General features: G+C 51.4%; 2 protein-coding genes and 2 pseudogenes across 2 annotated transcripts; all 4 read right to left on the bottom strand.

Moving 5' to 3' along the window:
- Positions 1–1,238: 1,238 nt before the first annotated feature.
- Positions 1,239–1,945, bottom strand: LOC141954882 (ran-specific GTPase-activating protein pseudogene; annotated as a pseudogene).
- Positions 1,946–6,131: 4,186 nt separating this feature from the next.
- LOC141935093 (ubiquitin carboxyl-terminal hydrolase 42-like) lies at positions 6,132–9,343 on the bottom strand. The gene is made up of 10 exons (XM_074851046.1): positions 9,283–9,343; positions 8,970–9,170; positions 8,402–8,512; positions 8,232–8,325; positions 8,022–8,089; positions 7,790–7,860; positions 7,170–7,252; positions 6,810–6,921; positions 6,335–6,475; positions 6,132–6,155 (listed from the first exon to the last, which is right to left on the bottom strand). The coding sequence occupies exons 1-10, from the start codon at positions 9,341–9,343 to the stop codon at positions 6,132–6,134; spliced, it is 966 nt and encodes a 321-aa protein (XP_074707147.1).
- A 6,607-nt stretch (positions 9,344–15,950) lies between these two features.
- Positions 15,951–16,624, bottom strand: LOC141954886 (ran-specific GTPase-activating protein pseudogene; annotated as a pseudogene).
- Positions 16,625–20,852: 4,228 nt separating this feature from the next.
- LOC141935094 (ubiquitin carboxyl-terminal hydrolase 42-like) lies at positions 20,853–24,056 on the bottom strand. Its single transcript, XM_074851047.1, has 10 exons — positions 23,996–24,056; positions 23,683–23,883; positions 23,123–23,233; positions 22,953–23,046; positions 22,743–22,810; positions 22,511–22,581; positions 21,891–21,973; positions 21,531–21,642; positions 21,056–21,196; positions 20,853–20,876 (listed from the first exon to the last, which is right to left on the bottom strand). The coding sequence occupies exons 1-10, from the start codon at positions 24,054–24,056 to the stop codon at positions 20,853–20,855; spliced, it is 966 nt and encodes a 321-aa protein (XP_074707148.1).
- Positions 24,057–27,593: the final 3,537 nt, after the last annotated feature.

Here is a 27,593-nt window from a genome sequence, read left to right on the forward strand (position 1 = left end):
CCATTCCCCCCTGCCCTCCACATGCCTTCCTTCTGCCTGGTGAGAGGAGGGGAGGGAGCCATGTATTTCTTGTAGAGCCTCTACCTGTTGTCTTTGACTCAGAGTGTGGCTCCACCAGTCAATCTCATTTTCGCACTCTTTGATCGTTCTTAACCTTTCTACCTCCTCCCTCAATTCAATCACCTGCCTGAGCAGATCGTTTACTTGATCACACCGCACACAGACGGTGTCTCTGACTCCCTCCGATTCTAGTGCCAGGCTCAGGCACTCTCGGCAAGCAGAGACCTGCACAGCCGCCTGTTTGTGCAGGACCTCTGTCTGAGTTCCCACATTCTTCATGACTTTGCCTCTGGGTCGTGTTGTGACCATGGTCCTTGGCCGGGAGAGAACCAACCCCTGTGTGCTGTTTGCCACACACGGCGCTCTCACTTCCCTGCAGAGCTGTTCCTTCCCTCCTCTCTCTCCGGTACTGATCAATTGCTTGCAGGGACCAAATGTACCTTGTCCAGTGGCAGGGTCTCAGCCCTGCCCTACAAGCTGCCTAGATGCACTCCTAGTCAAATACTACCTGATCTCCCTGAGCTCGGTCGCTGCCCTCCCACAGGGTTCTTATCACCGAATTAACGGTGGGTGGTGCTGGTTCCTCCCACGCTAACTCGGTAGCCCTCCCAGCTCGTTGCCGAGGGGTGGAGTGTGAGCTGGTCTCCTCGGGCGAGTGACCGTTGGTGTGTTTACACCTCGTTCAAAACAGGCGCCACCGGCCCTTGGCTCCGCCCACAGCCCACGCCGCCTCAGCTGCCCGCCCACCGGCTTGCCAGTCTCCTTAGAGCCGGCTAGCCACCTTTTGGTCTCCAAAAAGATTCAAAAGCCCCCCAAAAAAGCTCCTTTCCGGTCCCTTTTGCCGCGAATCCCCCCAGTGCGGGCTTACCTGCACTGGAGCTGGTCTCCTCGGCGAGTGACCAAAAATATAAAAAATAACAAATTTCACAAGTTTGTTTTATTCACTCTTTTGGATGACTATAAATAAGTGTTTCCACTATGGAAAAGAAAGTTAGCACAGTACATTTTCATGACTGGGGAATGGATTTTCTGAAGACATCTTCAAAAGGGCAAAAGCTTAGAAAAAACAATCTGAATGTTGAATTCAGTTCCTTATAAAGTCCCTTGTAAAAATTAATAAAAATAAAAAAAAAAAAAAAAAGAAAGAAGAAAGAAAGAAAAAAAGTAAGGGAAAAACTGCAAGGCCCAAGATGATTTATTGCTTTTCTTCAGTTTTTTCCTTGGTCTCTTTCTTCTCAGATTCTCTGCTCTCTTCCTTTACAGAAAGCTCTTCTAGTTTTTCAGCAACTTTATCAGCACTATCATTTTTGTCTGTGCCTGCTTTCTTTGCTCTCTTGTCTACTTCATTCCTGCATTCTTCAAATTTTGCCTTAAATTTCTGTGCATTCTCTGCATTTAAAAACCGGATTGCCGGAAGTTCAGGCTTGGGGCTTTCATCTGCAAAGTCAGCATGTGTGTTCCAGACCCGTGCCCTGTCGCTCCCAGCATTAGGCTTCAGCTCCATTAAGGGTGTGATATAACGGTTTGCACAGATTTTCAGGGTTTTATCCCTCCTCATGAGGAGGCGAATTGTTCCCTTCTCCTTGTGTTTTAGGAGTTTTACGTCACCAGTTCCTCGCTCTTTCCATTCTGGAAGGTCATTCTCAGACGCAAACCGGAATAGCTTTGCTCGCATCTTAAAAAGTTCTTCCTCATCCTCTTCCAGAGTTTTTATTTCTTGCTCAGGAAGGGAAACTATGGGCTCAAACTGAGGATCATGGTTAGAATCATCTGCATTTTCAGTAGAAGTATCATGCTCCTCATGTGTTTCCTTAGTGTCCGCCATGGGGCCGGGCTCGCTCCGCTCCGCTCGCCGTTGCCGCCTGCCCGCCGAGCTTCCTGCCGCGCGCCCCCACCCCTCCCGCCTTTACCTCATTCCCGCAGCCCGCGCCGCTGCTGCCGCAACCCTCCAAAAACCAGAACGGACAGTCCAGGTATTGACTCCCATTTCAAACAGGAGACTAAACAGAAAGTAACACAAAGCAAGTGGGAATGGGGACAGAAAACAGGAGGAAAAGGCCAGTCTCAGTGCTGGGGGGCTACATTTAAATTACACTGGATTCCTAAAACCTGATAGCTTGGGTAAACCGAAATTTCATCCAGGAAGGATCACAGCTGTGCTTGCCAGCGCTAAAACAATGGGCACGAGCCTCTGCATTTCTGCAGCCTCTAGGGAGAAACACCAACTAGGGACCCTTGAAGTTCCTGAATAGTAACACTAAACCACAAAGGACCAACTTTCTTGCTTCGGCTGTAGTAACAGTAGGACAGCAGCACAGGTCTGGAACTGTAGAGTGACGGCTAACATAAGAGCAAGACAACGAAGAAATATTCAAAGTATAAGCTTTCGGGCATCCTTTCCAAAAAAATCTTAAGTAATTTTAACTTTGCTGCTTTATCGTTCAGCAATAATTGGCAAGCTTTCCAGTGATTTATTCCTACCACACTAAGATCCAGGTTCTGCTTTGGAAAGCATATAGAAATATATGTCTTTAAAACCAAACCAAACCAAACCAAACCAAACCAAACCAAACCAAACCAAACCCCTACACTTTAGACCAAGACCTGAGTTAGCTTTAAGAACAAAGCTAATTGTGTCTCCAACACCAGAAGCACGGGAGGCTGCGGTGCTTTTACGGTGAGAGAGAGAGAGGACTTGTACAGAGAGCTGCAAGGCTTCCAGCTCCCTATGGCTACTCACAGCCCCAGTCAGGTTCAGTCAGAGCACGCAAGAAGGGAATGGTTTTGCTTTGTCTTGCATTTACTTGAATTGGTTGTAACTAACACTAAGTCTTCCCCCCTACTCCAGGATTTTCCCTTTTTTTTTTATATATTTTTTGAGGCCTCTCTGTTAGCTTATGGTAAGATGCTACTTAGAAATGGAATACAGGCATGCCGGGGAGCACAGGAAGCTAAAAGGATGTTAACCTTCCTTATGAACGTGTGATTTGTTTGCATGCACATGCTAGTAAGCAAAAAGAGCTCTTTCTGAGTAATTAAACCTCATCTGAATGAGATCAACTACTATAAACGTGGTTCATATTAATGCATTACATGAACTGCTAGGCTCCCTGGGCCTGTTAAACTAACTCAACTAACTCACCATGAGAGGCGTTCATGTCCAGAAAGGAATGCGAGCCAACCAGTGATAGAATTACAGGTGTCGGATTTAGACCTCGTGGCTTTAGACCTACGTACAAGAAGTGTTCAACTTAAAGTTGACTGTATACTATTCCTCCTGCTCCGAGGACTGAGGTCTCCTGGACAGAGACACAAGCATCTCAAAAGCCTTGGAAATGAAGCTGTTGATTGTTGATTACCCAGTACTGACCCCTGGACGATACCTCTAGTTACTGGCCTCCAACTACACTTGGTGCCACTGAGCAGCGCCCTCTGGGCCCGGCCGTTCAGACCGTTTCAGTCCCCCTTGCTGTTGGCTCATACAGCCCATTTCTGTTCCAGTGACGTGAACTCCCTATTGAGAAGGAAGAGACTGGAAGACGGGCACCTGCGAGCACACAGCTTTCAAAATCCCACAACATAAACCTCCCACGCTGGGCATTTCCACCAATTGCCCCCAAGCCCCCAGAGAAGAGAACACCCCGTAAATTACACATGCAAGGCCAACAAGTGTTTTTAATTCTGGCTTTGGCTCCCAAAGGAGCAAAGCAGTCCCAAAAGCAAAAAAAGGATTAAGCTTCTTCCTCGAGGGACCTCTGGGCAGGCGGGCCAGCCGGCAGAGCTGTCCGAGTCTCTGGAAGGTCTCCCTGAGCTCTTCCTGGCTAGAGGCAGCACTGGGAGGAGGGACAGGGTGGGCTGCTGGTGCCCTTTGTGCAGCTTGGTCTCTGCTGGGGGCAGTTTTGGTGCTTCCTGGATTTCTTCTCCTCGTCCTTCCCGGATTTCTCCTCCTCCTCCTCCTCCTCCTCCTCCTCTGCGGCACTGCAGAGATCAGATGTTGTGCTCTGCCCTCACGCAGGGCCACGATCTGCCCCTGTCACCACCACACTGCCCCGAGTGGTTGATTCACCTGTGTCTCTGGGGCACTGAAACCCTCCCCCTCCTCCTGCTCCTCCTCCTCCTCCTTGCTGAGGGGTCATATTCTGTGATTTCCACAGAGCGGCTGTGGAGATCATAGCCCCGCTGTGGGGATCTGCTCCGCTCTCTCCCCCTCGGCAGGGTTGATGCGAAGGGTTGGTCCTGATGTGGAGGACTTGCTCTGCTCCTTCTCCTCCTGCTCCTCCTGCTCACAGAGTGGTGGTAGTCCTCGTACTTCACGAACCGTCTCCGGAGATCATAGCCCCGCCGTGGGGATCTGCTCCGCTCTGTCCCCCTCGGCAGGGTTGACGCGGAGGGTTGATCCTGACGTGGAGGACTTGCTCTGCTCCTCCTCCTCCTGCTCCTCCTGCTCACAGAGTGGTGGCAGTCCCCGTACTCCACGAACCGTCTCCGGAGATCATAGCCCCGCCGTGGGGATCTGCTCTGGGCCCTTTCCCTGGCACCATTCCTCTGGCAGTGGGAAGAAGGGCTGGATCCGTGCTCCTCTTTGCTGTTGTCTTCTCGCACGGTGTGCGGCACACGGTCAAATGGCTGACAGCAGCTTTCCTCCTGAAAGGACCAGAACTGTGGGCAACCCCCAGAAGCTGTGGGAGGGGACAGCTAAGGGCCTCCCAAAGGCTCTCTGGGAGGGCTGCAAAGGCAGAGGGACCACAGGTGGAGAAACGGGATAGGTCCAGGTGGGATGCTTTCAGATGGAGCAGCGTTGCAGCTCTGAAGAAAGCTGCACTGTGGCAGGGCAGAGAGAGCAATGCCAAGGTCCCAGAAAGAAATCCACTGTCCATCTGGTGCCCTGACCCACGTCCCCAGACTTACCTGAGTCTGACGAGGCAGACCCTGTGGTCCCACAGAAGCCGCCTGCATGCTGCCAGCCGCCCACTGGCTCAGGAAGGAACGGGCATAGGAGACTGCCCATGAGGAAGAAGCCCTTTCTCCAAGTTCCAAATCCAAGCGCCTCCTCTTGGGTTCAGTCATTGTCTTGGAGCTGTTTCTACAACAGAGAAAAGACGTAACCGCGATTACAAGTCAGGGTCCGCAGTATCGTGTCTGGACTTCAGTGTGTAAACGTACCTCTTCTGTAACTTCTGCTTTGTTCCTGATTCTATTTTAGTTTACACTTACTGGTACAGATCACATGGACAGAATTGCTTTATGCTCCCGTCACTTTTAAATACTAATGCCAACTAAAAATTTTAAAAAGACCACCCTGTATAGCTTCAGCCGTGGTCTTCTCACCAGGTCTGCCTCTGGTGGAACAAGACCCCGCCTTTACACCCCCTACAGCCTCCGTTTCGTAGAACCATGGAATGGCTTGGGCTGGAAGGGTCCTTAAAGATCATCTAGTTCCAACCCTCCTGCCACGGGCAGGGACACCTTCCACTAGACCAGGTTGCCCAAAGCCCCGTCCAACCGGGCCTTCAACACTTCCAGGGAGCGGGCAGCCCCAAGCTCTCTAGACAACCGCTTCCAGTGTCTCACGACCATCACAGTAAAGAATTTCTTCCTTAGATCTGATCTAAATCTACCCTCTTGCAGTTTAAAATTGTTACCCCTCATCCTATCCCTACACCCCCTGACAAAGAGTCCCTCCCGTCTTTCCTGTAGGCCCCCTTTAAGCACGCTTCTCTACATGAGCCAGCTTCAGATAGCAGACAAGTAGCAGTTTACACCAGGGCAGCAACCTAAAGCCCACAAGGAGAGAGCAGGACTGATGGGGGGTAGTTCAGGTTTGACAGCGCTGAAGGACGCAGGAAGTAGTTGTCTCCCATGGCAGAAACACAGAAACAGAAAGAGGAGGAGAAGAAAAACAGCAAAGCCAGGAAAAGGAGATGTATTCCGAACACATGTTAAGACTTGTTTTTACCTGACATAAAACAGTAAATAGGCTTGCTGACTGAGGACTGTGTCGATGTCACAACCACCCACAAAATCATCTTCCATCTCATACCACAGCCCATCGCTGGCCTGTAAAAAAGGCGTCAATATCTGGAGATGAACCGCGTCTTTTCTCAACAAAAACACAGGCAGAAAACGACAGAGCCAAGAGTCCATCAGAACAAATCCAATCCAGCCCCTAAGGAGACCTTCTCCCCCAAAACCTTGGCTGCCAGTAACACTGCCACGAACATTTGTCTTCCCCAGCACACATTCTTCCCTGGTTTGGAAGGAAGCTGCTCTTTACCTTTACGTAGCAGTAGTAGTGTCCTGTGTCGCAGCTGTCACCGCCATGTACCAGGACAGCATATAAGGAGTAGAGGAGCGGTTCTCCGGCTGTCTCAGACATGTACGGGTGAAGATCCAAGTGCTCGGGATACTCCACAACCTACGGAGAGACCAGGAGGGCTCAGGCATGATCCTGAAATACTCCAGGAAATAACCTTCCAAGACCAGCGCCCAGAGGTGTGCAAACACATCTTTGGGGCTCATGAACACTTGCTGTTCCCTAAAGCAACATGTCATGGTCTGGGGGGCAGGAGACTGTTCTCGGCCAAAGCAGCTCTGTCGGAGCAGAGTACGTGCTTGTCTTCCCACAGGAACTCTCCTCTCCCCACAAGGAAACACGAAAAACTCCACATGAACCGCTTGTGAAAGAGCGCACTGCCTTGGCAATTCTCCTGCTCCAGGAACATAAAGTGGCATCCCAACTGCCTACACACCTTGCTGATCTTGCTGCCGGTGAAAAATTCAAATCTCTTCAGACACACCGTGAGAACCTTGGGCGCGCGGTGGACTGTAAACCTCTTGGAGGCGGTAACCATCTTGTCACACCTGGAAAGCAAGCAGAGAGCCACGTGCTGAGATGCGCCCTGTCTTGCCCCAAGAAGGCCAGACAAGCTTTCACGGCTCACACATCCTCACGCTATTTTAAGGCTGTTCAGTGCCATAAGGCCATATCAGAAAAAAGCTGCGTCTCATTACGGTGCATTAAACCTGTGTGAAAAGATGACTTATGAGAGATGACACGCAGCGCCTGCACGCACGATCTAGCGCCAATATGTCGCTAGTAGCCGTCTTACCTGCTGCATTTAAAGCAGTTTTCGCCGCCCAGCTTCTCCGGTTTCACAAAGTCCTGCAGAGCTGCGGGGACAGATGAGGCTGCCTGGAGGAGCGAGAAAGGAGCGCGCTGAGCTGCGGGAGATACCCTCGCCCAAACACTGACTAGGAGTGCACACAAAACCCCAGCTAGATGACGCTCAAGCAGTGTCCAGGAGGAGGCAGAAAGAGGGTGTTACGCTCGACATTCCCCTCATTTCCCAGGGATTGCCAGGGCTACCAAGAGCTCCATCTCTGCGCCACCGCTCCGTTGAGCTACCGATGGTGTGCAGGGTCATCAGTCACGAAAACAACACAACCCACCAGCCTAGGAGCCAGACGGGTGCTGAGGGAGGGCAAAGGGAAGAAGGAGGAGACTACATCAAGGGTGCAGGGAGGGAAGTGAGGGCTTGCTCAGCTTAAGGCCAGCACCTACAGGGAGACCACTGCCACGGCCTCCCCAGGAGGACACCGTCCATTCCACATCCCACCCACCACCAGGCTCTCTGGTGTTCGCAGGATACACTTCTAAGTCACCTCTGTTGATTCTGGAAAGCTACAAGGGCCTTGGGACATCTTGAAGCACAGCTGCAAAGCCTCTTACTTCTATATCCAAAGGAACATCCAGGAAGGCCTCGTAGGAATCGGAAACCGCGCTGCAGCTCAAGCACGTGACTGGAAGGCAAATGGAAATGCTCAGCGATAGGGGAAGGCAACTGACTGTGCCCGTTTACGTCCTTCAGAGCTACTACGCCAGTCACACCACCAGCTGTTTCTCACAGGCAGACAGAAGGACACAGACAATTCCAAGGAGAGCAATGGTTGTGGAAAAGTACCTCTGGATCTCAGAAAGCCCCCAAATATTTGATGGACAACGGTATCTGATTGCGAAGCAAAGTCCAAGCTGGAAATCAATGGTAAGGCAGAGAGTTAGCTCTTCCCAAGAGTTTTGCTCTGTCTGTAAGCTCGGGGCATAGGGCTTCCTTGATGGGAGTGCATCAAGGTGTCCAAAGGGCTCATTGAAAAGGTGATTTGTTTGTACTTACTTGCTCAGACAATCTCTCTGCATGGCATCGACAGTGCAGCGTAAGAATTCATGGGCATCTTCCTGCATGTCAGCCTCGAAATGTTCTCCTATTCCTACGAAAAAAGAAGTTAGTAGTTCTCTCCTACAAGAATGGAAGAAAAACCTGTAAAAGCACCTGAAATGGCTTACGTCTGAGAACCCTGATGATAGCCCAAGGCTCGATGGCAGTGCCTGAGGAATGCAGGACCGTGTGAACATGCTCTTCCATACTGCACATGACGCAGAAGCCTTGCCGACGACCTGAAGAGGGAGGGAGGGAGGGAGGGAAGGCAGGAGGGAGGGAAGGTTCTCAGGTTAGCAAAACACCCATAGCGAGCGATGGGAAACCTAATGGAGATCTTGACGTTGTAAGAACAGCCTCCACCCTCTTCTCCCAAGGTACCAATGTCCCAACAAACCCGGGAGACTTTAGTGCGTAGAAAACGTTCTTCAGAGGCATGCTGAACTGTCAAAACTTTTCTGTGCCACAAGCAAAGAGCGTTTAACTTGCAGGAGCGGGGACTAAGACCCAGGGCCAGGAAGAGGTGCCTTTCTGAAGGCACGAACAAGCAGCTTCGAGGCTCGAGTGTTCAAAGAACACCCAGTGCGGGGGTTGAGAAAGAAGGGCTGCTTTTTCTCCTAAATCCGATTCCAGATTCTGGGAATCCCTGGGAAGTGCCCCACAGATTTACAGGGAGATGTTCCTAAAAGCACTCACACGACTGGCTGTGCTCCCGAGAGAGCAGGTAGTTGGCCAGAGGGGGCGTGTACGTCAGGCACTGCAGGACGGAGTTGATGAAGCACGTATTGCCCAGGTTGTAGAGTCCCGCTCCAGCTCTCTGCCGCTGCTGCCATTCCATGCAAATCGTCTCTGGGACAAAGGGACGTCTTTGTGGCAGAGCCATCTCCTCGGCAATGACTGCAGGGAAAGGACATTTGAAAAGAGATGACACGATATGGTTACATGAAAGCCTATTGATAAAGTCGAGTTCTTTACAGGAGCACCCAGTACAACCAGCTCTACATCCAACCCAGAAGCACCGCCAGAAGCTGCCATGGAAATATACGGGTCAAGAAACAGTTTTGGAACATCGCCTGTTCCCCTGCTGACTTTGCCAGAAGTCCAACAAGCCCACGCCCCGATTTCTGTGCCTTGGGCTACCTTCCTTTCCCTCCGGAGTCTGGAATTGGAGTCCCAGCTCAAGTGTTCCCTCTTCCTGATTGTAACATGGCGAAAACAAGCAAGTCTCTAGCCCAGAAGGTGACCCCACTGATGTCAGATCTTTCTACGAGCAATGACGCCTTTCAAAGGCTCGTACTAGCGGCACAGGAGTGATGAGACACATTTTCCTGTGTTTCATTGAAAACGCCTGGGTCAGTCTGGCTGCGATTAGGAGGCCCCAGAATTCACTCTAGCTTGTCAGCACATGAGCACTCAGGGGTGGAGCACCAGCCACGTCCGTGGCCAAACCTGCTGGGGAAGCCGTTACTCCCAGGAGTCGTGCCCCATTGCGGCCACCGCTCCTCTCAGGAACAGAGCGGGAAGCTTTGGATGGCAAAGGATGTCAGGGTGCTCTCCAGAAAGAGAAGATCAGCGCAAATCCCCGATCCCCCAGAAATGATGGCAGGTCATCCAAATGGTTAAAAACCCCCAAATGCAACGCACGCAACAGCATCCGCCGTCCAAAGTGTTTCAGTGGTGCTTGTAACTGCTGCAGAGCTGCAGGCTGATGGCCCTGCTGTCCCTGTCACAGGACTCCGGCTGACAGCAATTACAAAGGCCCTTTTACCCCCTAGCTACCTACGCTCACGATCTGTCCTGAAAGTCAAATCACAATTACCTTTGAGAGAGGGTGGAAGCCGAGAGAAATGGGAAGTCAACGAGAAATGGCTGGAAGAAAGGAGGCACGCAAGTACCAAAGGAAGGAGCCGAGTTCTCCCGAAGGCCAGCTCAGCCCAACTGGCCTTCCCTGGCCCGCTTTTTGGGTAAAAAGCCCCTGGCCAGGTGACATCACAATTGCTGGGTGGGTGCTGCATCACTGCCCCTTTGTGACACGGGACGCACTGCAGCCACGCAGCTGCCACAGGCCCGGCACCTCCCGTAGCCAGCAGCTGGCAGCCCCTGGGCTTCCCCACGCACCGGGGAGGTGCCTCTTCACAGCTTTGCCTGCCACATTCGGGTTGCTGAGGGGTTTTTTACCACTCTTTGAGGTACAGGACTGTGCCCGTGAGACTCGTGCAGCAAAGCACCTGATCCGTTACCGGTTCACCTCCAACGACTTTCATCTGCCCCCAAGATACAGCCACAGGCTGACTCTGAACGAGCGCTACCAAAGAAACACCTCCAGCACCTGCGCTGGGTCGACCTTGGCTGGCTGCCCGGCCCCCACCCAGCTGCCCGTGAGAGGGCAGCTCCGAAAAACGTTTGCGGGTGGCTTTTTAGCATCGTCACATTTTGTCCTGCCTCCAGGGTTTGTTAGCTTTCTATCAGCCACAGCTTTGCCAGATACCCACTCAGGGTGGCCGGAGGCACTTTTGTTCCTGCCCCGCTCGGCTTAGGTAGCTTTGGGCTGTCCCCACGCGGGACATCTGCTATCACAACATCTCCATGAAACTTGTATACAACTCTAAGACAATACTGCCAAAGAATTGGGAAAAAGAAAACCAAAACCCCAAAACACACCACAGAATCACAGAATCCCAGAATTGTCTAGGTTGGAAAAGACCTTGAAGATCGTCCAGTCCAACCATTGACCTAACACTGACAGTTCCCAACTACAGCATATCCCTAAGCGCTAAGTCAACTTTACTCTTAAACCCCTCCAGGGATGGGGACTCCACCACCTCCCTGGGCAGCCCATTCCAACGCCCAACAACCCGTTCTGTAAAGAAATGTTTCCTAATATCTAGTCTAAACCTTCCCTGGCGCAGCTTGAGGCCATTACCTCTTGTCCTATTACTTGTTACTTGATTAAAGAGACTCATCCCCCCTCTCTGCACCCTCCTTTCAGGGAGTTGTAGAGGGCCATGAGGTCTCCCCTCAGCCTCCTCTTCTCCAGACTAAACCCCCCCAGTTCCCTCAGCCGCTCCCCATCAGACCTGTGCTCCAGACCCTGCACCAGCTCCGTTGCCCTTCTCTGGACACGCTCGAGTCATTCAATGGCCTTTTTGTAGTGAGGGGCCCAAAACTAAACCCAGGAATCGAGGGGCGGCCTCACCAGTGCCGAGTACAGGGGCAAGATCCCTTCCCTGTCCCTGCTGGCCATGCTATTGCTGATACAAGCCAGGATGCCATTGGCCTTCTTGGCCACCTGGGCACACTGCTGGCTCCTGTTCAGCCGGCTGTCAATCAACACCCCCAGGTCCCTCTCTGACTGGCAGCTCTCCAGCCACTCCTCCCCAAGCCTGTAGCGCTGCTGGGGTTGTAGTGGCCCAAGGGCAGCACCCGGCATTTGGCCTTATTAAAACTCATACAGCTGGCCTTAGCCCATCACTCCAGCCTGTCCAAATCCGTCTGCAGAGCCTCCCTACCCTCGAGCAGATCAACACTCCCACCCAACTTGGTGTCGTCTGCAAACTTACGGAGGGTGCATTCGATCCCCTCATCTAGATCATCAATAAAGATGTTAAACAGGAGTGGCCCCAAAACCGAGCCCTGGGGGACACCACTCGTGACCGGCCGCCAACTGGATTTAACTCCGTTCACCACAACTCTTTGGGCCCGGCCATCCAACCAGTTTTTTACCCAGCGAAGCGTGTGCCCATCCAAGCCGCGAATAGTCAGTTTTGCCAGGAGAATGCTGTGGGAAACGGTGTCAAAGGCCTTACTAAAGTCAAGGTAGACAACGTCCACAGCCTTTCCCTCATCCAATAAGCGGGTCGCCCTGTCGTAGAAGGAGATCAGGTTTGTCAGGCAGGACCTGCCTTTCACAAACCCATGCTGACTAGGCCTGATCCCCTGGTTGTCCATTATATGACTTTTAATGGCACCCGAGATGACCTGCTCCATGACCTTCCCTGGCACCGAGGTCAGACTGACAGGTCTACAGTTACCTGGATCCTCCTTCCTGCCTTTCTTGTAGATGGGTGTCACATTTGCCACCCTCCAGTCCAGTGGGACCTCCCCAGTTAGCCATGACTTCAGGTAAATCATGGACAGCGGCTTGGCGAGCACATCTGCCAACTCCCTCAGCACCCTTGGGTGTAACCCATCCGGTCCCACAGACTTGTGTGCATCCAAGTGGTGTAGCAGGTCTCTGACCACCTCCTCTTCAACTGTGCTGACCTCAATCTGCTTCCCCTCCCCATCTCCCAGCTCATGAGGCTGGGTGTCCAGGGAACAGCCAGTTCCAGGGCTAAAGACTGAGGCAAAGTAAGCGTTGAGCACCTCAGCCTTTTCCTCATCCTTAGTTACCATGTTTCCCTCTGCATCCAGTAGGGGAGGGAGATTTTCTCTAATCCTCCTCTTGCTGTTGACGAATTTATAGAAAGATTTTTTGTTATCCTTAACAGCTGCAGCCAAGTTGAGCTCTAGCTGCGCTTTGGCTCTCCTAATGTTCTCCCTGCATAACTTCACTACGACTTCATAGTCTTCATGAGAGGCCTGGCCCCTCTTCCAAAGGCGATAGATTCTTCTTTTGTTCTTGAGATCCAGCCAAAGGTCCCTGTTTAGCCAGGCCGGTCTCCTTCCCCTCCTGCTTGTTTTCCGGCAGACGGGAACAGCCCGCTCCTGTGCCTTTATGACTTCGCTCTTGAAGTATGTCCAGCCTTCCTGGACTCCCATTTCCTTCAAGGCAGCCTCCCAAGGGATTTTGTTAACCGGTCTCTTGAACAGGTCAAAGTTCGCCCTCCGGAAGTCTAAGGTGGCAGTTTTACTAACCCCTCTCTTTGTTTCTCGAGGGATCAAAAATTCGATCATCTCATGATCGCTACACCCTAGACGGCCTCCAGACTTTACCTCCCCCACAAGCTCTTCCCTGTTCACAAGAAGCAGGTCCAGGAGGGCACCTTCCCTGGTCGGTTCACTCACCAGCTGTATGAGGAAGTTATCCTCCACACATTCCAGGAACCTCCTGGATTGTTCCTTCTCCGCTGTGTTGTGATCCCAGCAGATACCCGGGAGGTTAAAGTCCCCCACAAGAACAATGGCAAGTGACCACGAGATTTCTCCAAACTGTAGAAAGCTTCATCCACCTCACTGCTTTGGTTGGGAGGTCTATAGCAGACTCCCACAGCAAGATCTGCTTTATTGGCCCTTAACCTGATCCACACGCTCTCAACCCCGTTATCACTATACTTGATTTCCGAGCTCTCATAGCATTCTCTTACATATAGGGCCACTCCGCCACCTCTCCTTCCCTGTCTGTCCCTCCTGAAGAGCTTGTAGCCATCAATTGCTGCACTCCAGTCGTGTGAGGCATCCCACCACGTTTGTGTTATAGCTACTGTGTCATAGTTCTCGTGCTGCATTATGGCTTCAAGCTCACCCTGTTTGTTGCTCATACTGCGTGCATTGCTGTAGATGCACTTGAGATGAGCTAATGAATCCAACACCCTCTGGTGAGCACGGGCCCCATTCCCTACCAGACCCTTCTCAGGTGCTTCCACGGTTCCTGAACATCTTTCCCTTCTCTCAAATGAAGTGGCAGAGGGAGATCCCTCACCAGTCCACCATCCTTCAAGCTTTGGCACGTTTCCCTTAAGCTTGTTCCTAACACGCCCAGTTATCTCCCCGTCCCCCCTCATATCTAGTTTAAAGCCCTGTCAATAAGCCCTGCTAACTCCTGCCCAAGAATCCTTTTTCCCCTCAGGGACAGCTGCATCCCACCTTTCTCATTTGTCGCCAGCAGACCAGGTGCCCTATAAACCTCGCCATGGTCAAAGAACCCAAAATTCCGACGGTGGCACCAGTCTCTGAGCCATGTGTTAATCATATACGTTTTCCACCCTCTCTCAGTGGCTTTCCCTTCCACTTGAGGGATTGACGAAAACACGACCTGAGCTCCCGAGCCTTCAATTAACCACCCCAGTGCTCTGAAGTCCTTTTTGAGTGACTTAAGACTTCTTTCTACCACCTCATTGATACCTGCCTGGATAACCAATAAGGGGTAGTAATCAGAGGGCCGCACCAGACTAGCGATTTTCCTTTTAATATCTCTGACCCGAGCCCCAGGGAGGCAGCAGACCTCTATGGTATGGGTCTGGTCGACATATGGGCCCTCTGTACCCCTCAGAACAGAGTCACCCACTACAATTACCCTCCTTTTCTTCTTACTTGAAGAAGTCGTAAGTTTTGGGGCTGAGAGATAAGTGGTAGATGACTCACCAGGTGGGTCCTCATTTCCGTCTTCAGTTGGCTGGCCGTCTAGTTCCAACACCTCATACCTATTGTATAATGACAGCTGGGAAGGTGAGGAGGGTGGAGGAGGTTTTCGCTGGCCTTTCCGAGGAAGAACCTGACTCCATTCCCCCCTGCCCTCCACATGCCTTCCTTCTGCCTGGTGAGAGGAGGGGAGGGAGCCATGTATTTCTTGTAGAGCCTCTACCTGTTGTCTTTGACTCAGAGTGTGGCTCCACCAGTCAATCTCATTTTCGCACTCTTTGATCGTTCTTAACCTTTCTACCTCCTCCCTCAATTCAATCACCTGCCTGAGCAGATCGTTTACTTGATCACACCGCACACAGACGGTGTCTCTGACTCCCTCCGATTCTAGTGCCAGGCTCAGGCACTCTCGGCAAGCAGAGACCTGCACAGCCGCCTGTTTGTGCAGGACCTCTGTCTGAGTTCCCACATTCTTCATGACTTTGCCTCTGGGTCGTGTTGTGACCATGGTCCTTGGCCGGGAGAGAACCAACCCCTGTGTGCTGTTTGCCACACACGGCGCTCTCACTTCCCTGCAGAGCTGTTCCTTCCCTCCTCTCTCTCCGGTACTGATCAATTGCTTGCAGGGACCAAATGTACCTTGTCCAGTGGCAGGGTCTCAGCCCTGCCCTACAAGCTGCCTAGATGCACTCCTAGTCAAATACTACCTGATCTCCCTGAGCTCGGTCGCTGCCCTCCCACAGGGTTCTTATCACCGAATTAACGGTGGGTGGTGCTGGTTCCTCCCACGCTAACTCGGTAGCCCTCCCAGCTCGTTGCCGAGGGGTGGAGTGTGAGCTGGTCTCCTCGGGCGAGTGACCGTTGGTGTGTTTACACCTCGTTCAAAACAGGCGCCACCGGCCCTTGGCTCCGCCCACAGCCCACGCCGCCTCAGCTGCCCGCCCACCGGCTTGCCAGTCTCCTTAGAGCCGGCTAGCCACCTTTTGGTCTCCAAAAAGATTCAAAAGCCCCCCAAAAAAGCTCCTTTCCGGTCCCTTTTGCCGCGAATCCCCCCAGTGCGGGCTTACCTGCACTGGAGCTGGTCTCCTCGGCGAGTGACCAAAAATATAAAAAATAACAAATTTCACAAGTTTGTTTTATTCACTCTTTTGGATGACTATAAATAAGTGTTTCCACTATGGAAAAGAAAGTTAGCACAGTACATTTTCATGACTGGGGAATGGATTTTCTGAAGACATCTTCAAAAGGGCAAAAGCTTAGAAAAAACAATCTGAATGTTGAATTCAGTTCCTTATAAAGTCCCTTGTAAAAATTAATAAAAATAAAAAAAAAAAAAAAAAGAAAGAAGAAAGAAAGAAAAAAAGTAAGGGAAAAACTGCAAGGCCCAAGATGATTTATTGCTTTTCTTCAGTTTTTTCCTTGGTCTCTTTCTTCTCAGATTCTCTGCTCTCTTCCTTTACAGAAAGCTCTTCTAGTTTTTCAGCAACTTTATCAGCACTATCATTTTTGTCTGTGCCTGCTTTCTTTGCTCTCTTGTCTACTTCATTCCTGCATTCTTCAAATTTTGCCTTAAATTTCTGTGCATTCTCTGCATTTAAAAACCGGATTGCCGGAAGTTCAGGCTTGGGGCTTTCATCTGCAAAGTCAGCATGTGTGTTCCAGACCCGTGCCCTGTCGCTCCCAGCATTAGGCTTCAGCTCCATTAAGGGTGTGATATAACGGTTTGCACAGATTTTCAGGGTTTTATCCCTCCTCATGAGGAGGCGAATTGTTCCCTTCTCCTTGTGTTTTAGGAGTTTTACGTCACCAGTTCCTCGCTCTTTCCATTCTGGAAGGTCATTCTGAGACGCAAACCGGAATAGCTTTGCTCGCATCTTAAAAAGTTCTTCCTCATCCTCTTCCAGAGTTTTTATTTCTTGCTCAGGAAGGGAAACTATGGGCTCAAACTGAGGATCATGGTTAGAATCATCTGCATTTTCAGTAGAAGTATCATGCTCCTCATGTGTTTCCTTAGTGTCCGCCATGGGGCCGGGCTCGCTCCGCTCCGCTCGCCGTTGCTGCCTGCCCGCCGAGCTTCCTGCCGCGCGCCCCCGCCCCTCCCGCCTTTACCTCATTCCCGCAGCCCGCGCCGCTGCTGCCGCAACCCTCCAAAAACCAGAACGGACAGTCCAGGTATTGACTCCCATTTCAAACAGGAGACTAAACAGAAAGTAACACAAAGCAAGTGGGAATGGGGACAGAAAACAGGAGGAAAAGGCCAGTCTCAGTGCTGGGGGGCTACATTTAAATTACACTGGATTCCTAAAACCTGATAGCTTGGGTAAACCGAAATTTCATCCAGGAAGGATCACAGCTGTGCTTGCCAGCGCTAAAACAATGGGCACGAGCCTCTGCATTTCTGCAGCCTCTAGGGAGAAACACCAACTAGGGACCCTTGAAGTTCCTGAATAGTAACACTAAACCACAAAGGACCAACTTTCTTGCTTCGGCTGTAGTAACAGTAGGACAGCAGCACAGGTCTGGAACTGTAGAGTGACGGCTAACATAAGAGCAAGACAACGAAGAAATATTCAAAGTATAAGCTTTCGGGCATCCTTTCCAAAAAAATCTTAAGTAATTTTAACTTTGCTGCTTTATCGTTCAGCAATAATTGGCAAGCTTTCCAGTGATTTATTCCTACCACACTAAGATCCAGGTTCTGCTTTGGAAAGCATACAGAAATATGTGTCTTTAAAACCAAACCAAACCAAACCAAACCAAACCAAACCAAACCAAACCAAACCCCTACACTTTAGACCAAGACCTGAGTTAGCTTTAAGAACAAAGCTAATTGTGTCTCCAACACCAGAAGCACGGGAGGCTGCGGTGCTTTTACGGTGAGAGAGAGAGAGGACTTGTACAGAGAGCTGCAAGGCTTCCAGCTCCCTATGGCTACTCACAGCCCCAGTCAGGTTCAGTCAGAGCACGCAAGAAGGGAATGGTTTTGCTTTGTCTTGCATTTACTTGAATTGGTTGTAACTAACACTAAGTCTTCCCCCCTACTCCAGGATTTTCCCTTTTTTTTTTATATATTTTTTGAGGCCTCTCTGTTAGCTTATGGTAAGATGCTACTTAGAAATGGAATACAGGCATGCCGGGGAGCACAGGAAGCTAAAAGGATGTTAACCTTCCTTATGAACGTGTGATTTGTTTGCATGCACATGCTAGTAAGCAAAAAGAGCTCTTTCTGAGTAATTAAACCTCATCTGAATGAGATCAACTACTATAAACGTGGTTCATATTAATGCATTACATGAACTGCTAGGCTCCCTGGGCCTGTTAAACTAACTCAACTAACTCACCATGAGAGGCGTTCATGTCCAGAAAGGAATGCGAGCCAACCAGTGATAGAATTACAGGTGTCGGATTTAGACCTCGTGGCTTTAGACCTACGTACAAGAAGTGTTCAACTTAAAGTTGACTGTATACTATTCCTCCTGCTCCGAGGACTGAGGTCTCCTGGACAGAGACACAAGCATCTCAAAAGCCTTGGAAATGAAGCTGTTGATTGTTGATTACCCAGTACTGACCCCTGGACGATACCTCTAGTTACTGGCCTCCAACTACACTTGGTGCCACTGAGCAGCGCCCTCTGGGCCCGGCCGTTCAGACCGTTTCAGTCCCCCTTGCTGTTGGCTCATACAGCCCATTTCTGTTCCAGTGACGTGAACTCCCTATTGAGAAGGAAGAGACTGGAAGACGGGCACCTGCGAGCACACAGCTTTCAAAATCCCACAACATAAACCTCCCACGCTGGGCATTTCCACCAATTGCCCCCAAGCCCCCAGAGAAGAGAACACCCCGTAAATTACACATGCAAGGCCAACAAGTGTTTTTAATTCTGGCTTTGGCTCCCAAAGGAGCAAAGCAGTCCCAAAAGCAAAAAAAGGATTAAGCTTCTTCCTCGAGGGACCTCTGGGCAGGCGGGCCAGCCGGCAGAGCTGTCCGAGTCTCTGGAAGGTCTCCCTGAGCTCTTCCTGGCTAGAGGCAGCACTGGGAGGAGGGACAGGGTGGGCTGCTGGTGCCCTTTGTGCAGCTTGGTCTCTGCTGGGGGCAGTTTTGGTGCTTCCTGGATTTCTTCTCCTCGTCCTTCCCGGATTTCTCCTCCTCCTCCTCCTCCTCCTCCTCCTCCTCCTCCTCTGCGGCACTGCAGAGATCAGATGTTGTGCTCTGCCCTCACGCAGGGCCACGATCTGCCCCTGTCACCACCACACTGCCCCGAGTGGTTGATTCACCTGTGTCTCTGGGGCACTGAAACCCTCCCCCTCCTCCTGCTCCTCCTCCTCCTCCTTGCTGAGGGGTCATATTCTGTGATTTCCACAGAGCGGCTGTGGAGATCATAGCCCCGCTGTGGGGATCTGCTCCGCTCTCTCCCCCTCGGCAGGGTTGATGCGAAGGGTTGGTCCTGATGTGGAGGACTTGCTCTGCTCCTTCTCCTCCTGCTCCTCCTGCTCACAGAGTGGTGGTAGTCCTCGTACTTCACGAACCGTCTCCGGAGATCATAGCCCCGCCGTGGGGATCTGCTCCGCTCTGTCCCCCTCGGCAGGGTTGACGCGGAGGGTTGATCCTGACGTGGAGGACTTGCTCTGCTCCTCCTCCTCCTGCTCCTCCTGCTCACAGAGTGGTGGCAGTCCCCGTACTCCACGAACCGTCTCCGGAGATCATAGCCCCGCCGTGGGGATCTGCTCTGGGCCCTTTCCCTGGCACCATTCCTCTGGCAGTGGGAAGAAGGGCTGGATCCGTGCTCCTCTTTGCTGTTGTCTTCTCGCACGGTGTGCGGCACACGGTCAAATGGCTGACAGCAGCTTTCCTCCTGAAAGGACCAGAACTGTGGGCAACCCCCAGAAGCTGTGGGAGGGGACAGCTAAGGGCCTCCCAAAGGCTCTCTGGGAGGGCTGCAAAGGCAGAGGGACCACAGGTGGAGAAACGGGATAGGTCCAGGTGGGATGCTTTCAGATGGAGCAGCGTTGCAGCTCTGAAGAAAGCTGCACTGTGGCAGGGCAGAGAGAGCAATGCCAAGGTCCCAGAAAGAAATCCACTGTCCATCTGGTGCCCTGACCCACGTCCCCAGACTTACCTGAGTCTGACGAGGCAGACCCTGTGGTCCCACAGAAGCCGCCTGCATGCTGCCAGCCGCCCACTGGCTCAGGAAGGAACGGGCATAGGAGACTGCCCATGAGGAAGAAGCCCTTTCTCCAAGTTCCAAATCCAAGCGCCTCCTCTTGGGTTCAGTCATTGTCTTGGAGCTGTTTCTACAACAGAGAAAAGACGTAACCGCGATTACAAGTCAGGGTCCGCAGTATCGTGTCTGGACTTCAGTGTGTAAACGTACCTCTTCTGTAACTTCTGCTTTGTTCCTGATTCTATTTTAGTTTACACTTACTGGTACAGATCACATGGACAGAATTGCTTTATGCTCCCGTCACTTTTAAATACTAATGCCAACTAAAAATTTTAAAAAGACCACCCTGTATAGCTTCAGCCGTGGTCTTCTCACCAGGTCTGCCTCTGGTGGAACAAGACCCCGCCTTTACACCCCCTACAGCCTCCGTTTCGTAGAACCATGGAATGGCTTGGGCTGGAAGGGTCCTTAAAGATCATCTAGTTCCAACCCTCCTGCCACGGGCAGGGACACCTTCCACTAGACCAGGTTGCCCAAAGCCCCGTCCAACCGGGCCTTCAACACTTCCAGGGAGCGGGCAGCCCCAAGCTCTCTAGACAACCGCTTCCAGTGTCTCACGACCATCACAGTAAAGAATTTCTTCCTTAGATCTGATCTAAATCTACCCTCTTGCAGTTTAAAATTGTTACCCCTCATCCTATCCCTACACCCCCTGACAAAGAGTCCCTCCCGTCTTTCCTGTAGGCCCCCTTTAAGCACGCTTCTCTACATGAGCCAGCTTCAGATAGCAGACAAGTAGCAGTTTACACCAGGGCAGCAACCTAAAGCCCACAAGGAGAGAGCAGGACTGATGGGGGGTAGTTCAGGTTTGACAGCGCTGAAGGACGCAGGAAGTAGTTGTCTCCCATGGCAGAAACACAGAAACAGAAAGAGGAGGAGAAGAAAAACAGCAAAGCCAGGAAAAGGAGATGTATTCCGAACACATGTTAAGACTTGTTTTTACCTGACATAAAACAGTAAATAGGCTTGCTGACTGAGGACTGTGTCGATGTCACAACCACCCACAAAATCATCTTCCATCTCATACCACAGCCCATCGCTGGCCTGTAAAAAAGGCGTCAATATCTGGAGATGAACCGCGTCTTTTCTCAACAAAAACACAGGCAGAAAACGACAGAGCCAAGAGTCCATCAGAACAAATCCAATCCAGCCCCTAAGGAGACCTTCTCCCCCAAAACCTTGGCTGCCAGTAACACTGCCACGAACATTTGTCTTCCCCAGCACACATTCTTCCCTGGTTTGGAAGGAAGCTGCTCTTTACCTTTACGTAGCAGTAGTAGTGTCCTGTGTCGCAGCTGTCACCGCCATGTACCAGGACAGCATATAAGGAGTAGAGGAGCGGTTCTCCGGCTGTCTCAGACATGTACGGGTGAAGATCCAAGTGCTCGGGATACTCCACAACCTACGGAGAGACCAGGAGGGCTCAGGCATGATCCTGAAATACTCCAGGAAATAACCTTCCAAGACCAGCGCCCAGAGGTGTGCAAACACATCTTTGGGGCTCATGAACACTTGCTGTTCCCTAAAGCAACATGTCATGGTCTGGGGGGCAGGAGACTGTTCTCGGCCAAAGCAGCTCTGTCGGAGCAGAGTACGTGCTTGTCTTCCCACGGGAACTCTCCTCTCCCCACAAGGAAACACGAAAAACTCCACATGAACCGCTTGTGAAAGAGCGCACTGCCTTGGCAATTCTCCTGCTCCAGGAACATAAAGTGGCATCCCAACTGCCTACACACCTTGCTGATCTTGCTGCCGGTGAAAAATTCAAATCTCTTCAGACACACCGTGAGAACCTTGGGCGCGCGGTGGACTGTAAACCTCTTGGAGGCGGTAACCATCTTGTCACACCTGGAAAGCAAGCAGAGAGCCAGGTGCTGAGATGCGCCCTGTCTTGCCCCAAGAAGGCCAGACAAGCTTTCACGGCTCACACATCCTCACGCTATTTTAAGGCTGTTCAGTGCCATAAGGCCATATCAGAAAAAAGCTGCGTCTCATTACGGTGCATTAAACCTGTGTGAAAAGATGACTTATGAGAGATGACACGCAGCGCCTGCACGCACGATCTAGCGCCAATATGTCGCTAGTAGCCGTCTTACCTGCTGCATTTAAAGCAGTTTTCGCCGCCCAGCTTCTCCGGTTTCACAAAGTCCTGCAGAGCTGCGGGGACAGATGAGGCTGCCTGGAGGAGCGAGAAAGGAGAGCGCTGAGCTGCGGGAGATACCCTCGCCCAAACACTGACTAGGAGTGCACACAAAACCCCAGCTAGATGACGCTCAAGCAGTGTCCAGGAGGAGGCAGAAAGAGGGTGTTACGCTCGACATTCCCCTCATTTCCCAGGGATTGCCAGGGCTACCAAGAGCTCCATCTCTGCGCCACCGCTCCGTTGAGCTACCGATGGTGTGCAGGGTCATCAGTCACGAAAACAACACAACCCACCAGCCTAGGAGCCAGACGGGTGCTGAGGGAGGGCAAAGGGAAGAAGGAGGAGACTACATCAAGGGTGCAGGGAGGGAAGTGAGGGCTTGCTCAGCTTAAGGCCAGCACCTACAGGGAGACCACTGCCACGGCCTCCCCAGGAGGACACCGTCCATTCCACATCCCACCCACCACCAGGCTCTCTGGTGTTCGCAGGATACACTTCTAAGTCACCTCTGTTGATTCTGGAAAGCTACAAGGGCCTTGGGACATTTTGAAGGACAGCTGCAAAGCCTCTTACTTCTATATCCAAAGGAACATCCAGGAAGGCCTCGTAGGAATCGGAAACCGCGCTGCAGCTCAAGCACGTGACTGGAAGGCAAATGGAAATGCTCAGCGATAGGGGAAGGCAACTGACTGTGCCCGTTTACGTCCTTCAGAGCTACTACGCCAGTCACACCACCAGCTGTTTCTCACAGGCAGACAGAAGGACACAGACAATTCCAAGGAGAGCAATGGTTGTGGAAAAGTACCTCTGGATCTCAGAAAGCCCCCAAATATTTGATGGACAACGGTATCTGATTGCGAAGCAAAGTCCAAGCTGGAAATCAATGGTAAGGCAGAGAGTTAGCTCTTCCCAAGAGTTTTGCTCTGTCTGTAAGCTCGGGGCATAGGGCTTCCTTGATGGGAGTGCATCAAGGTGTCCAAAGGGCTCATTGAAAAGGTGATTTGTTTGTACTTACTTGCTCAGACAATCTCTCTGCATGGCATCGACAGTGCAGCGTAAGAATTCATGGGCATCTTCCTGCATGTCAGCCTCGAAATGTTCTCCTATTCCTACGAAAGAAGAAGTTAGTAGTTCTCTCCTACAAGAATGGAAGAAAAACCTGTAAAAGCACCTGAAATGGCTTACGTCTGAGAACCCTGATGATAGCCCAAGGCTCGATGGCAGTGCCTGAGGAGTGCAGGACCGTGTGAACGTGCTCTTCCATACTGCACATGACGCAGAAGCCTTGCCGACGACCTGAAGAGGGAGGGAGGGAAGGCAGGAGGGAGGGAAGGTTCTCAGGTTAGCAAAACACCCATAGCGAGCGATGGGAAACCTAATGGAGATCTTGACGTTGTAAGAACAGCCTCCACCCTCTTCTCCCAAGGTACCAATGTCCCAACAAACCCGGGAGACTTTAGTGCGTAGAAAACGTTCTTCAGAGGCATGCTGAACTGTCAAAACTTTTCTGTGCCACAAGCAAAGAGCGTTTAACTTGCAGGAGCGGGGACTAAGACCCAGGGCCAGGAAGAGGTGCCTTTCTGAAGGCACGAACAAGCAGCTTCGAGGCTCGAGTGTTCAAAGAACACCCAGTGCGGGGGTTGAGAAAGAAGGGCTGCTTTTTCTCCTAAATCCGATTCCAGATTCTGGGAATCCCTGGGAAGTGCCCCACAGATTTACAGGGAGATGTTCCTAAAAGCACTCACACGACTGGCTGTGCTCCCGAGAGAGCAGGTAGTTGGCCAGAGGGGGCGTGTACGTCAGGCACTGCAGGACGGAGTTGATGAAGCACGTATTGCCCAGGTTGTAGAGTCCCGCTCCAGCTCTCTGCCGCTGCTGCCATTCCATGCAAATCGTCTCTGGGACAAAGGGACGTCTTTGTGGCAGAGCCATCTCCTCGGCAATGACTGCAGGGAAAGGACATTTGAAAAGAGATGACACGATATGGTTACATGAAAGCCTATTGATAAAGTCGAGTTCTTTACAGGAGCACCCAGTACAACCAGCTCTACATCCAACCCAGAAGCACCGCCAGAAGCTGCCATGGAAATATACGGGTCAAGAAACAGTTTTGGAACATCGCCTGTTCCCCTGCTGACTTTGCCAGAAGTCCAACAAGCCCACGCCCCGATTTCTGTGCCTTGGGCTACCTTCCTTTCCCTCCGGAGTCTGGAATTGGAGTCCCAGCTCAAGTGTTCCCTCTTCCTGATTGTAACATGGTGAAAACAAGCAAGTCTCTAGCCCAGAAGGTGACCCCACTGATGTCAGATCTTTCTACGAGCAATGACGCCTTTCAAAGGCTCGTACTAGCGGCACAGGAGTGATGAGACACATTTTCCTGTGTTTCATTGAAAACGCCTGGGTCAGTCTGGCTGCGATTAGGAGGCCCCAGAATTCACTCTAGCTTGTCAGCACATGAGCACTCAGGGGTGGAGCACCAGCCACGTCCGTGGCCAAACCTGCTGGGGAAGCCGTTACTCCCAGGAGTCGTGCCCCATTGCGGCCACCGCTCCTCTCAGGAACAGAGCGGGAAGCTTTGGATGGCAAAGGATGTCAGGGTGCTCTCCAGAAAGAGAAGATCAGCGCAAATCCCCGATCCCCCAGAAATGATGGCAGGTCATCCAAATGGTTAAAAACCCCCAAATGCAACGCACGCAACAGCATCCGCCGTCCAAAGTGTTTCAGTGGTGCTTGTAACTGCTGCAGAGCTGCAGGCTGATGGCCCTGCTGTCCCTGTCACAGGACTCCGGCTGACAGCAATTACAAAGGCCCTTTTACCCCCTAGCTACCTACGCTCACGATCTGTCCTGAAAGTCAAATCACAATTACCTTTGAGAGAGGGTGGAAGCCGAGAGAAATGGGAAGTCAACGAGAAATGGCTGGAAAAAAGGAGGCACGCAAGTACCAAAGGAAGGAGCCGAGTTCTCCCGAAGGCCAGCTCAGCCCAACTGGCCTTCCCTGGCCCGCTTTTTGGGTAAAAAGCCCCTGGCCAGGTGACATCACAATTGCTGGGTGGGTGCTGCATCACTGCCCCTTTGTGACACGGGACGCACTGCAGCCACGCAGCTGCCACAGCCCTGGCACCTCCTGTAGCCAGCAGCTGGCAGCCCCTGGGCTTCCCCACGCACCGGGGAGGTGCCTCTTCACAGCTTTGCCTGCCACATTCGGGTTGCTGAGGGGTTTTTTACCACTCTTTGAGGTACAGGACTGTGCCCGTGAGACTCGTGCAGCAAAGCACCTGATCTGTTACCGGTTCACCTCCAACGACTTTCATCTGCCCCCAAGATACAGCCACAGGCTGACTCTGAACGAGCGCTACCAAAGAAACACCTCCAGCACCTGCGCTGGGTCGACCTTGGCTGGCTGCCCGGCCCCCACCCAGCTGCCCGTTTGCGGGCGGCTTTTTAGCATCCTCACGTTTTCTCCTGCCTCCAGGGTTTGTTAGCTTTCTATCAGCCGCAGCTTTGCCAGATTCCCACTCAGGGTGGCTGGAGGCACTTTTGTTCCTGCCCCGCTCGGCTTAGGTAGCTTTGGGCTGTCCCCACGCGGGACATCTGCTATCACAACATCTCCATGAAATTTGTATACAACTCTAAGACAATACTGCCAAAGAATTGGGAAAAATAAAACCAAAACCCCCAAAACACACCAACCCTCCAAAAACCAGAACGGACAGTCCAGGTATTGACTCCCATTTCAAACAGAAGACTAAACAGAAAGTAACACAAAGCAAGTGGGAATGGGGACAGAAAACAGGAGGAAAAGGCCAGTCTCAGTGCTGGGGGGCTACATTTAAATTACACTGGATTCCTAAAACCTGATAGCTTGGGTAAACCGAAATTTCATCCAGGAAGGATCACAGCTGTGCTTGCCAGCGCTAAAACAATGGGCACGAGCCTCTGCATTTCTGCAGCCTCTAGGGAGAAACACCAACTAGGGACCCTTGAAGTTCCTGAATAGTAACACTAAACCACAAAGGACCAACTTTCTTGCTTCGGCTGTAGTAACAGTAGGACAGCAGCACAGGTCTGGAACTGTAGAGTGACGGCTAACATAAGAGCAAGACAACGAAGAAATATTCAAAGTATAAGCTTTCGGGCATCCTTTCCAAAAAAATCTTAAGTAATTTTAACTTTGCTGCTTTATCGTTCAGCAATAATTGGCAAGCTTTCCAGTGATTTATTCCTACCACACTAAGATCCAGGTTCTGCTTTGGAAAGCATACAGAAATATGTGTCTTAAACCAAACCAAACCAAACCAAACCAAACCAAACCAAACCAAACCAAACCAAACCAAACCCCTACACTTTAGACCAAGACCTGAGTTAGCTTTAAGAACAAAGCTAATTGTGTCTCCAACACCAGAAGCACGGGAGGCTGCGGTGCTTTTACGGTGAGAGAGAGAGAGGACTTGTACAGAGAGCTGCAAGGCTTCCAGCTCCCTATGGCTACTCACAGCCCCAGTCAGGTTCAGTCAGAGCACGCAAGAAGGGAATGGTTTTGCTTTGTCTTGCATTTACTTGAATTAGTTGTAACTAACACTAAGTCTTCCGCCCTACTCCAGGATTTTCCCTTTTTTTTAATATATTTTTTGAGGCATCTCTGTTAGCTTATGGTAAGATGCTACTTAGAAATGGAATACAGGCATGCCGGGGAGCACAGGAAGCTAAAAGGATGTTAACCTTCCTTATGAACGTGTGATTTGTTTGCATGCACATGCTAGTAAGCAAAAAGAGCTCTTTCTGAGTAATTAAACCTCATCTGAATGAGATCAACTACTATAAACGTGGTTCATATTAATGCATTACATGAACTGCTAGGCTCCCTGGGCCTGTTAAACTAACTCAACTAACTCACCATGAGAGGCGTTCATGTCCAGAAAGGAATGCGAGCCAACCAGTGATAGAATTACAGGTGTCGGATTTAGACCTCGTGGCTTTAGACCTACGTATAAGAAGTGTTCAACTTAAAGTTGACTGTATACTATTCCTCCTGCTCCGAGGACTGAGGTCTCCTGGACAGAGACACAAGCATCTCAAAAGCCTTGGAAATGAAGCTGTTGATTGTTGATTACCCAGTACTGACCCCTGGACGATACCTCTAGTTACTGGCCTCCAACTACACTTGGTGCCACTGAGCAGCGCCCTCTGGGCCCGGCCGTTCAGACCGTTTCAGTCCCCCTTGCTGTTGGCTCATACAGCCCATTTCTGTTCCAGTGACGTGAACTCCCTATTGAGAAGGAAGAGACTGGAAGACGGGCACCTGCGAGCACACAGCTTTCAAAATCCCACAACATAAACCTCCCACGCTGGGCATTTCCACCAATTGCCCCCAAGCCCCCAGAGAAGAGAACACCCCGTAAATTACACATGCAAGGCCAACAAGTGTTTTTAATTCTGGCTTTGGCTCCCAAAGGAGCAAAGCAGTCCCAAAAGCAAAAAAAGGATTAAGCTTCTTCCTCGAGGGACCTCTGGGCAGGCGGGCCAGCCGGCAGAGCTGTCCGAGTCTCTGGAAGGTCTCCCTGAGTTCTTCCTGGCTAGAGGCAGCACTGGGAGGAGGGACAGGGTGGGCTGCTGGTGCCCTTTGTGCAGCTTGGTCTCTGCTGGGGGCAGTTTTG

Source organism: Strix uralensis, chromosome 26 (assembly GCF_047716275.1).
Source record: "Strix uralensis isolate ZFMK-TIS-50842 chromosome 26, bStrUra1, whole genome shotgun sequence".
Taxonomy (NCBI): Eukaryota; Metazoa; Chordata; class Aves; order Strigiformes; family Strigidae; genus Strix; species Strix uralensis.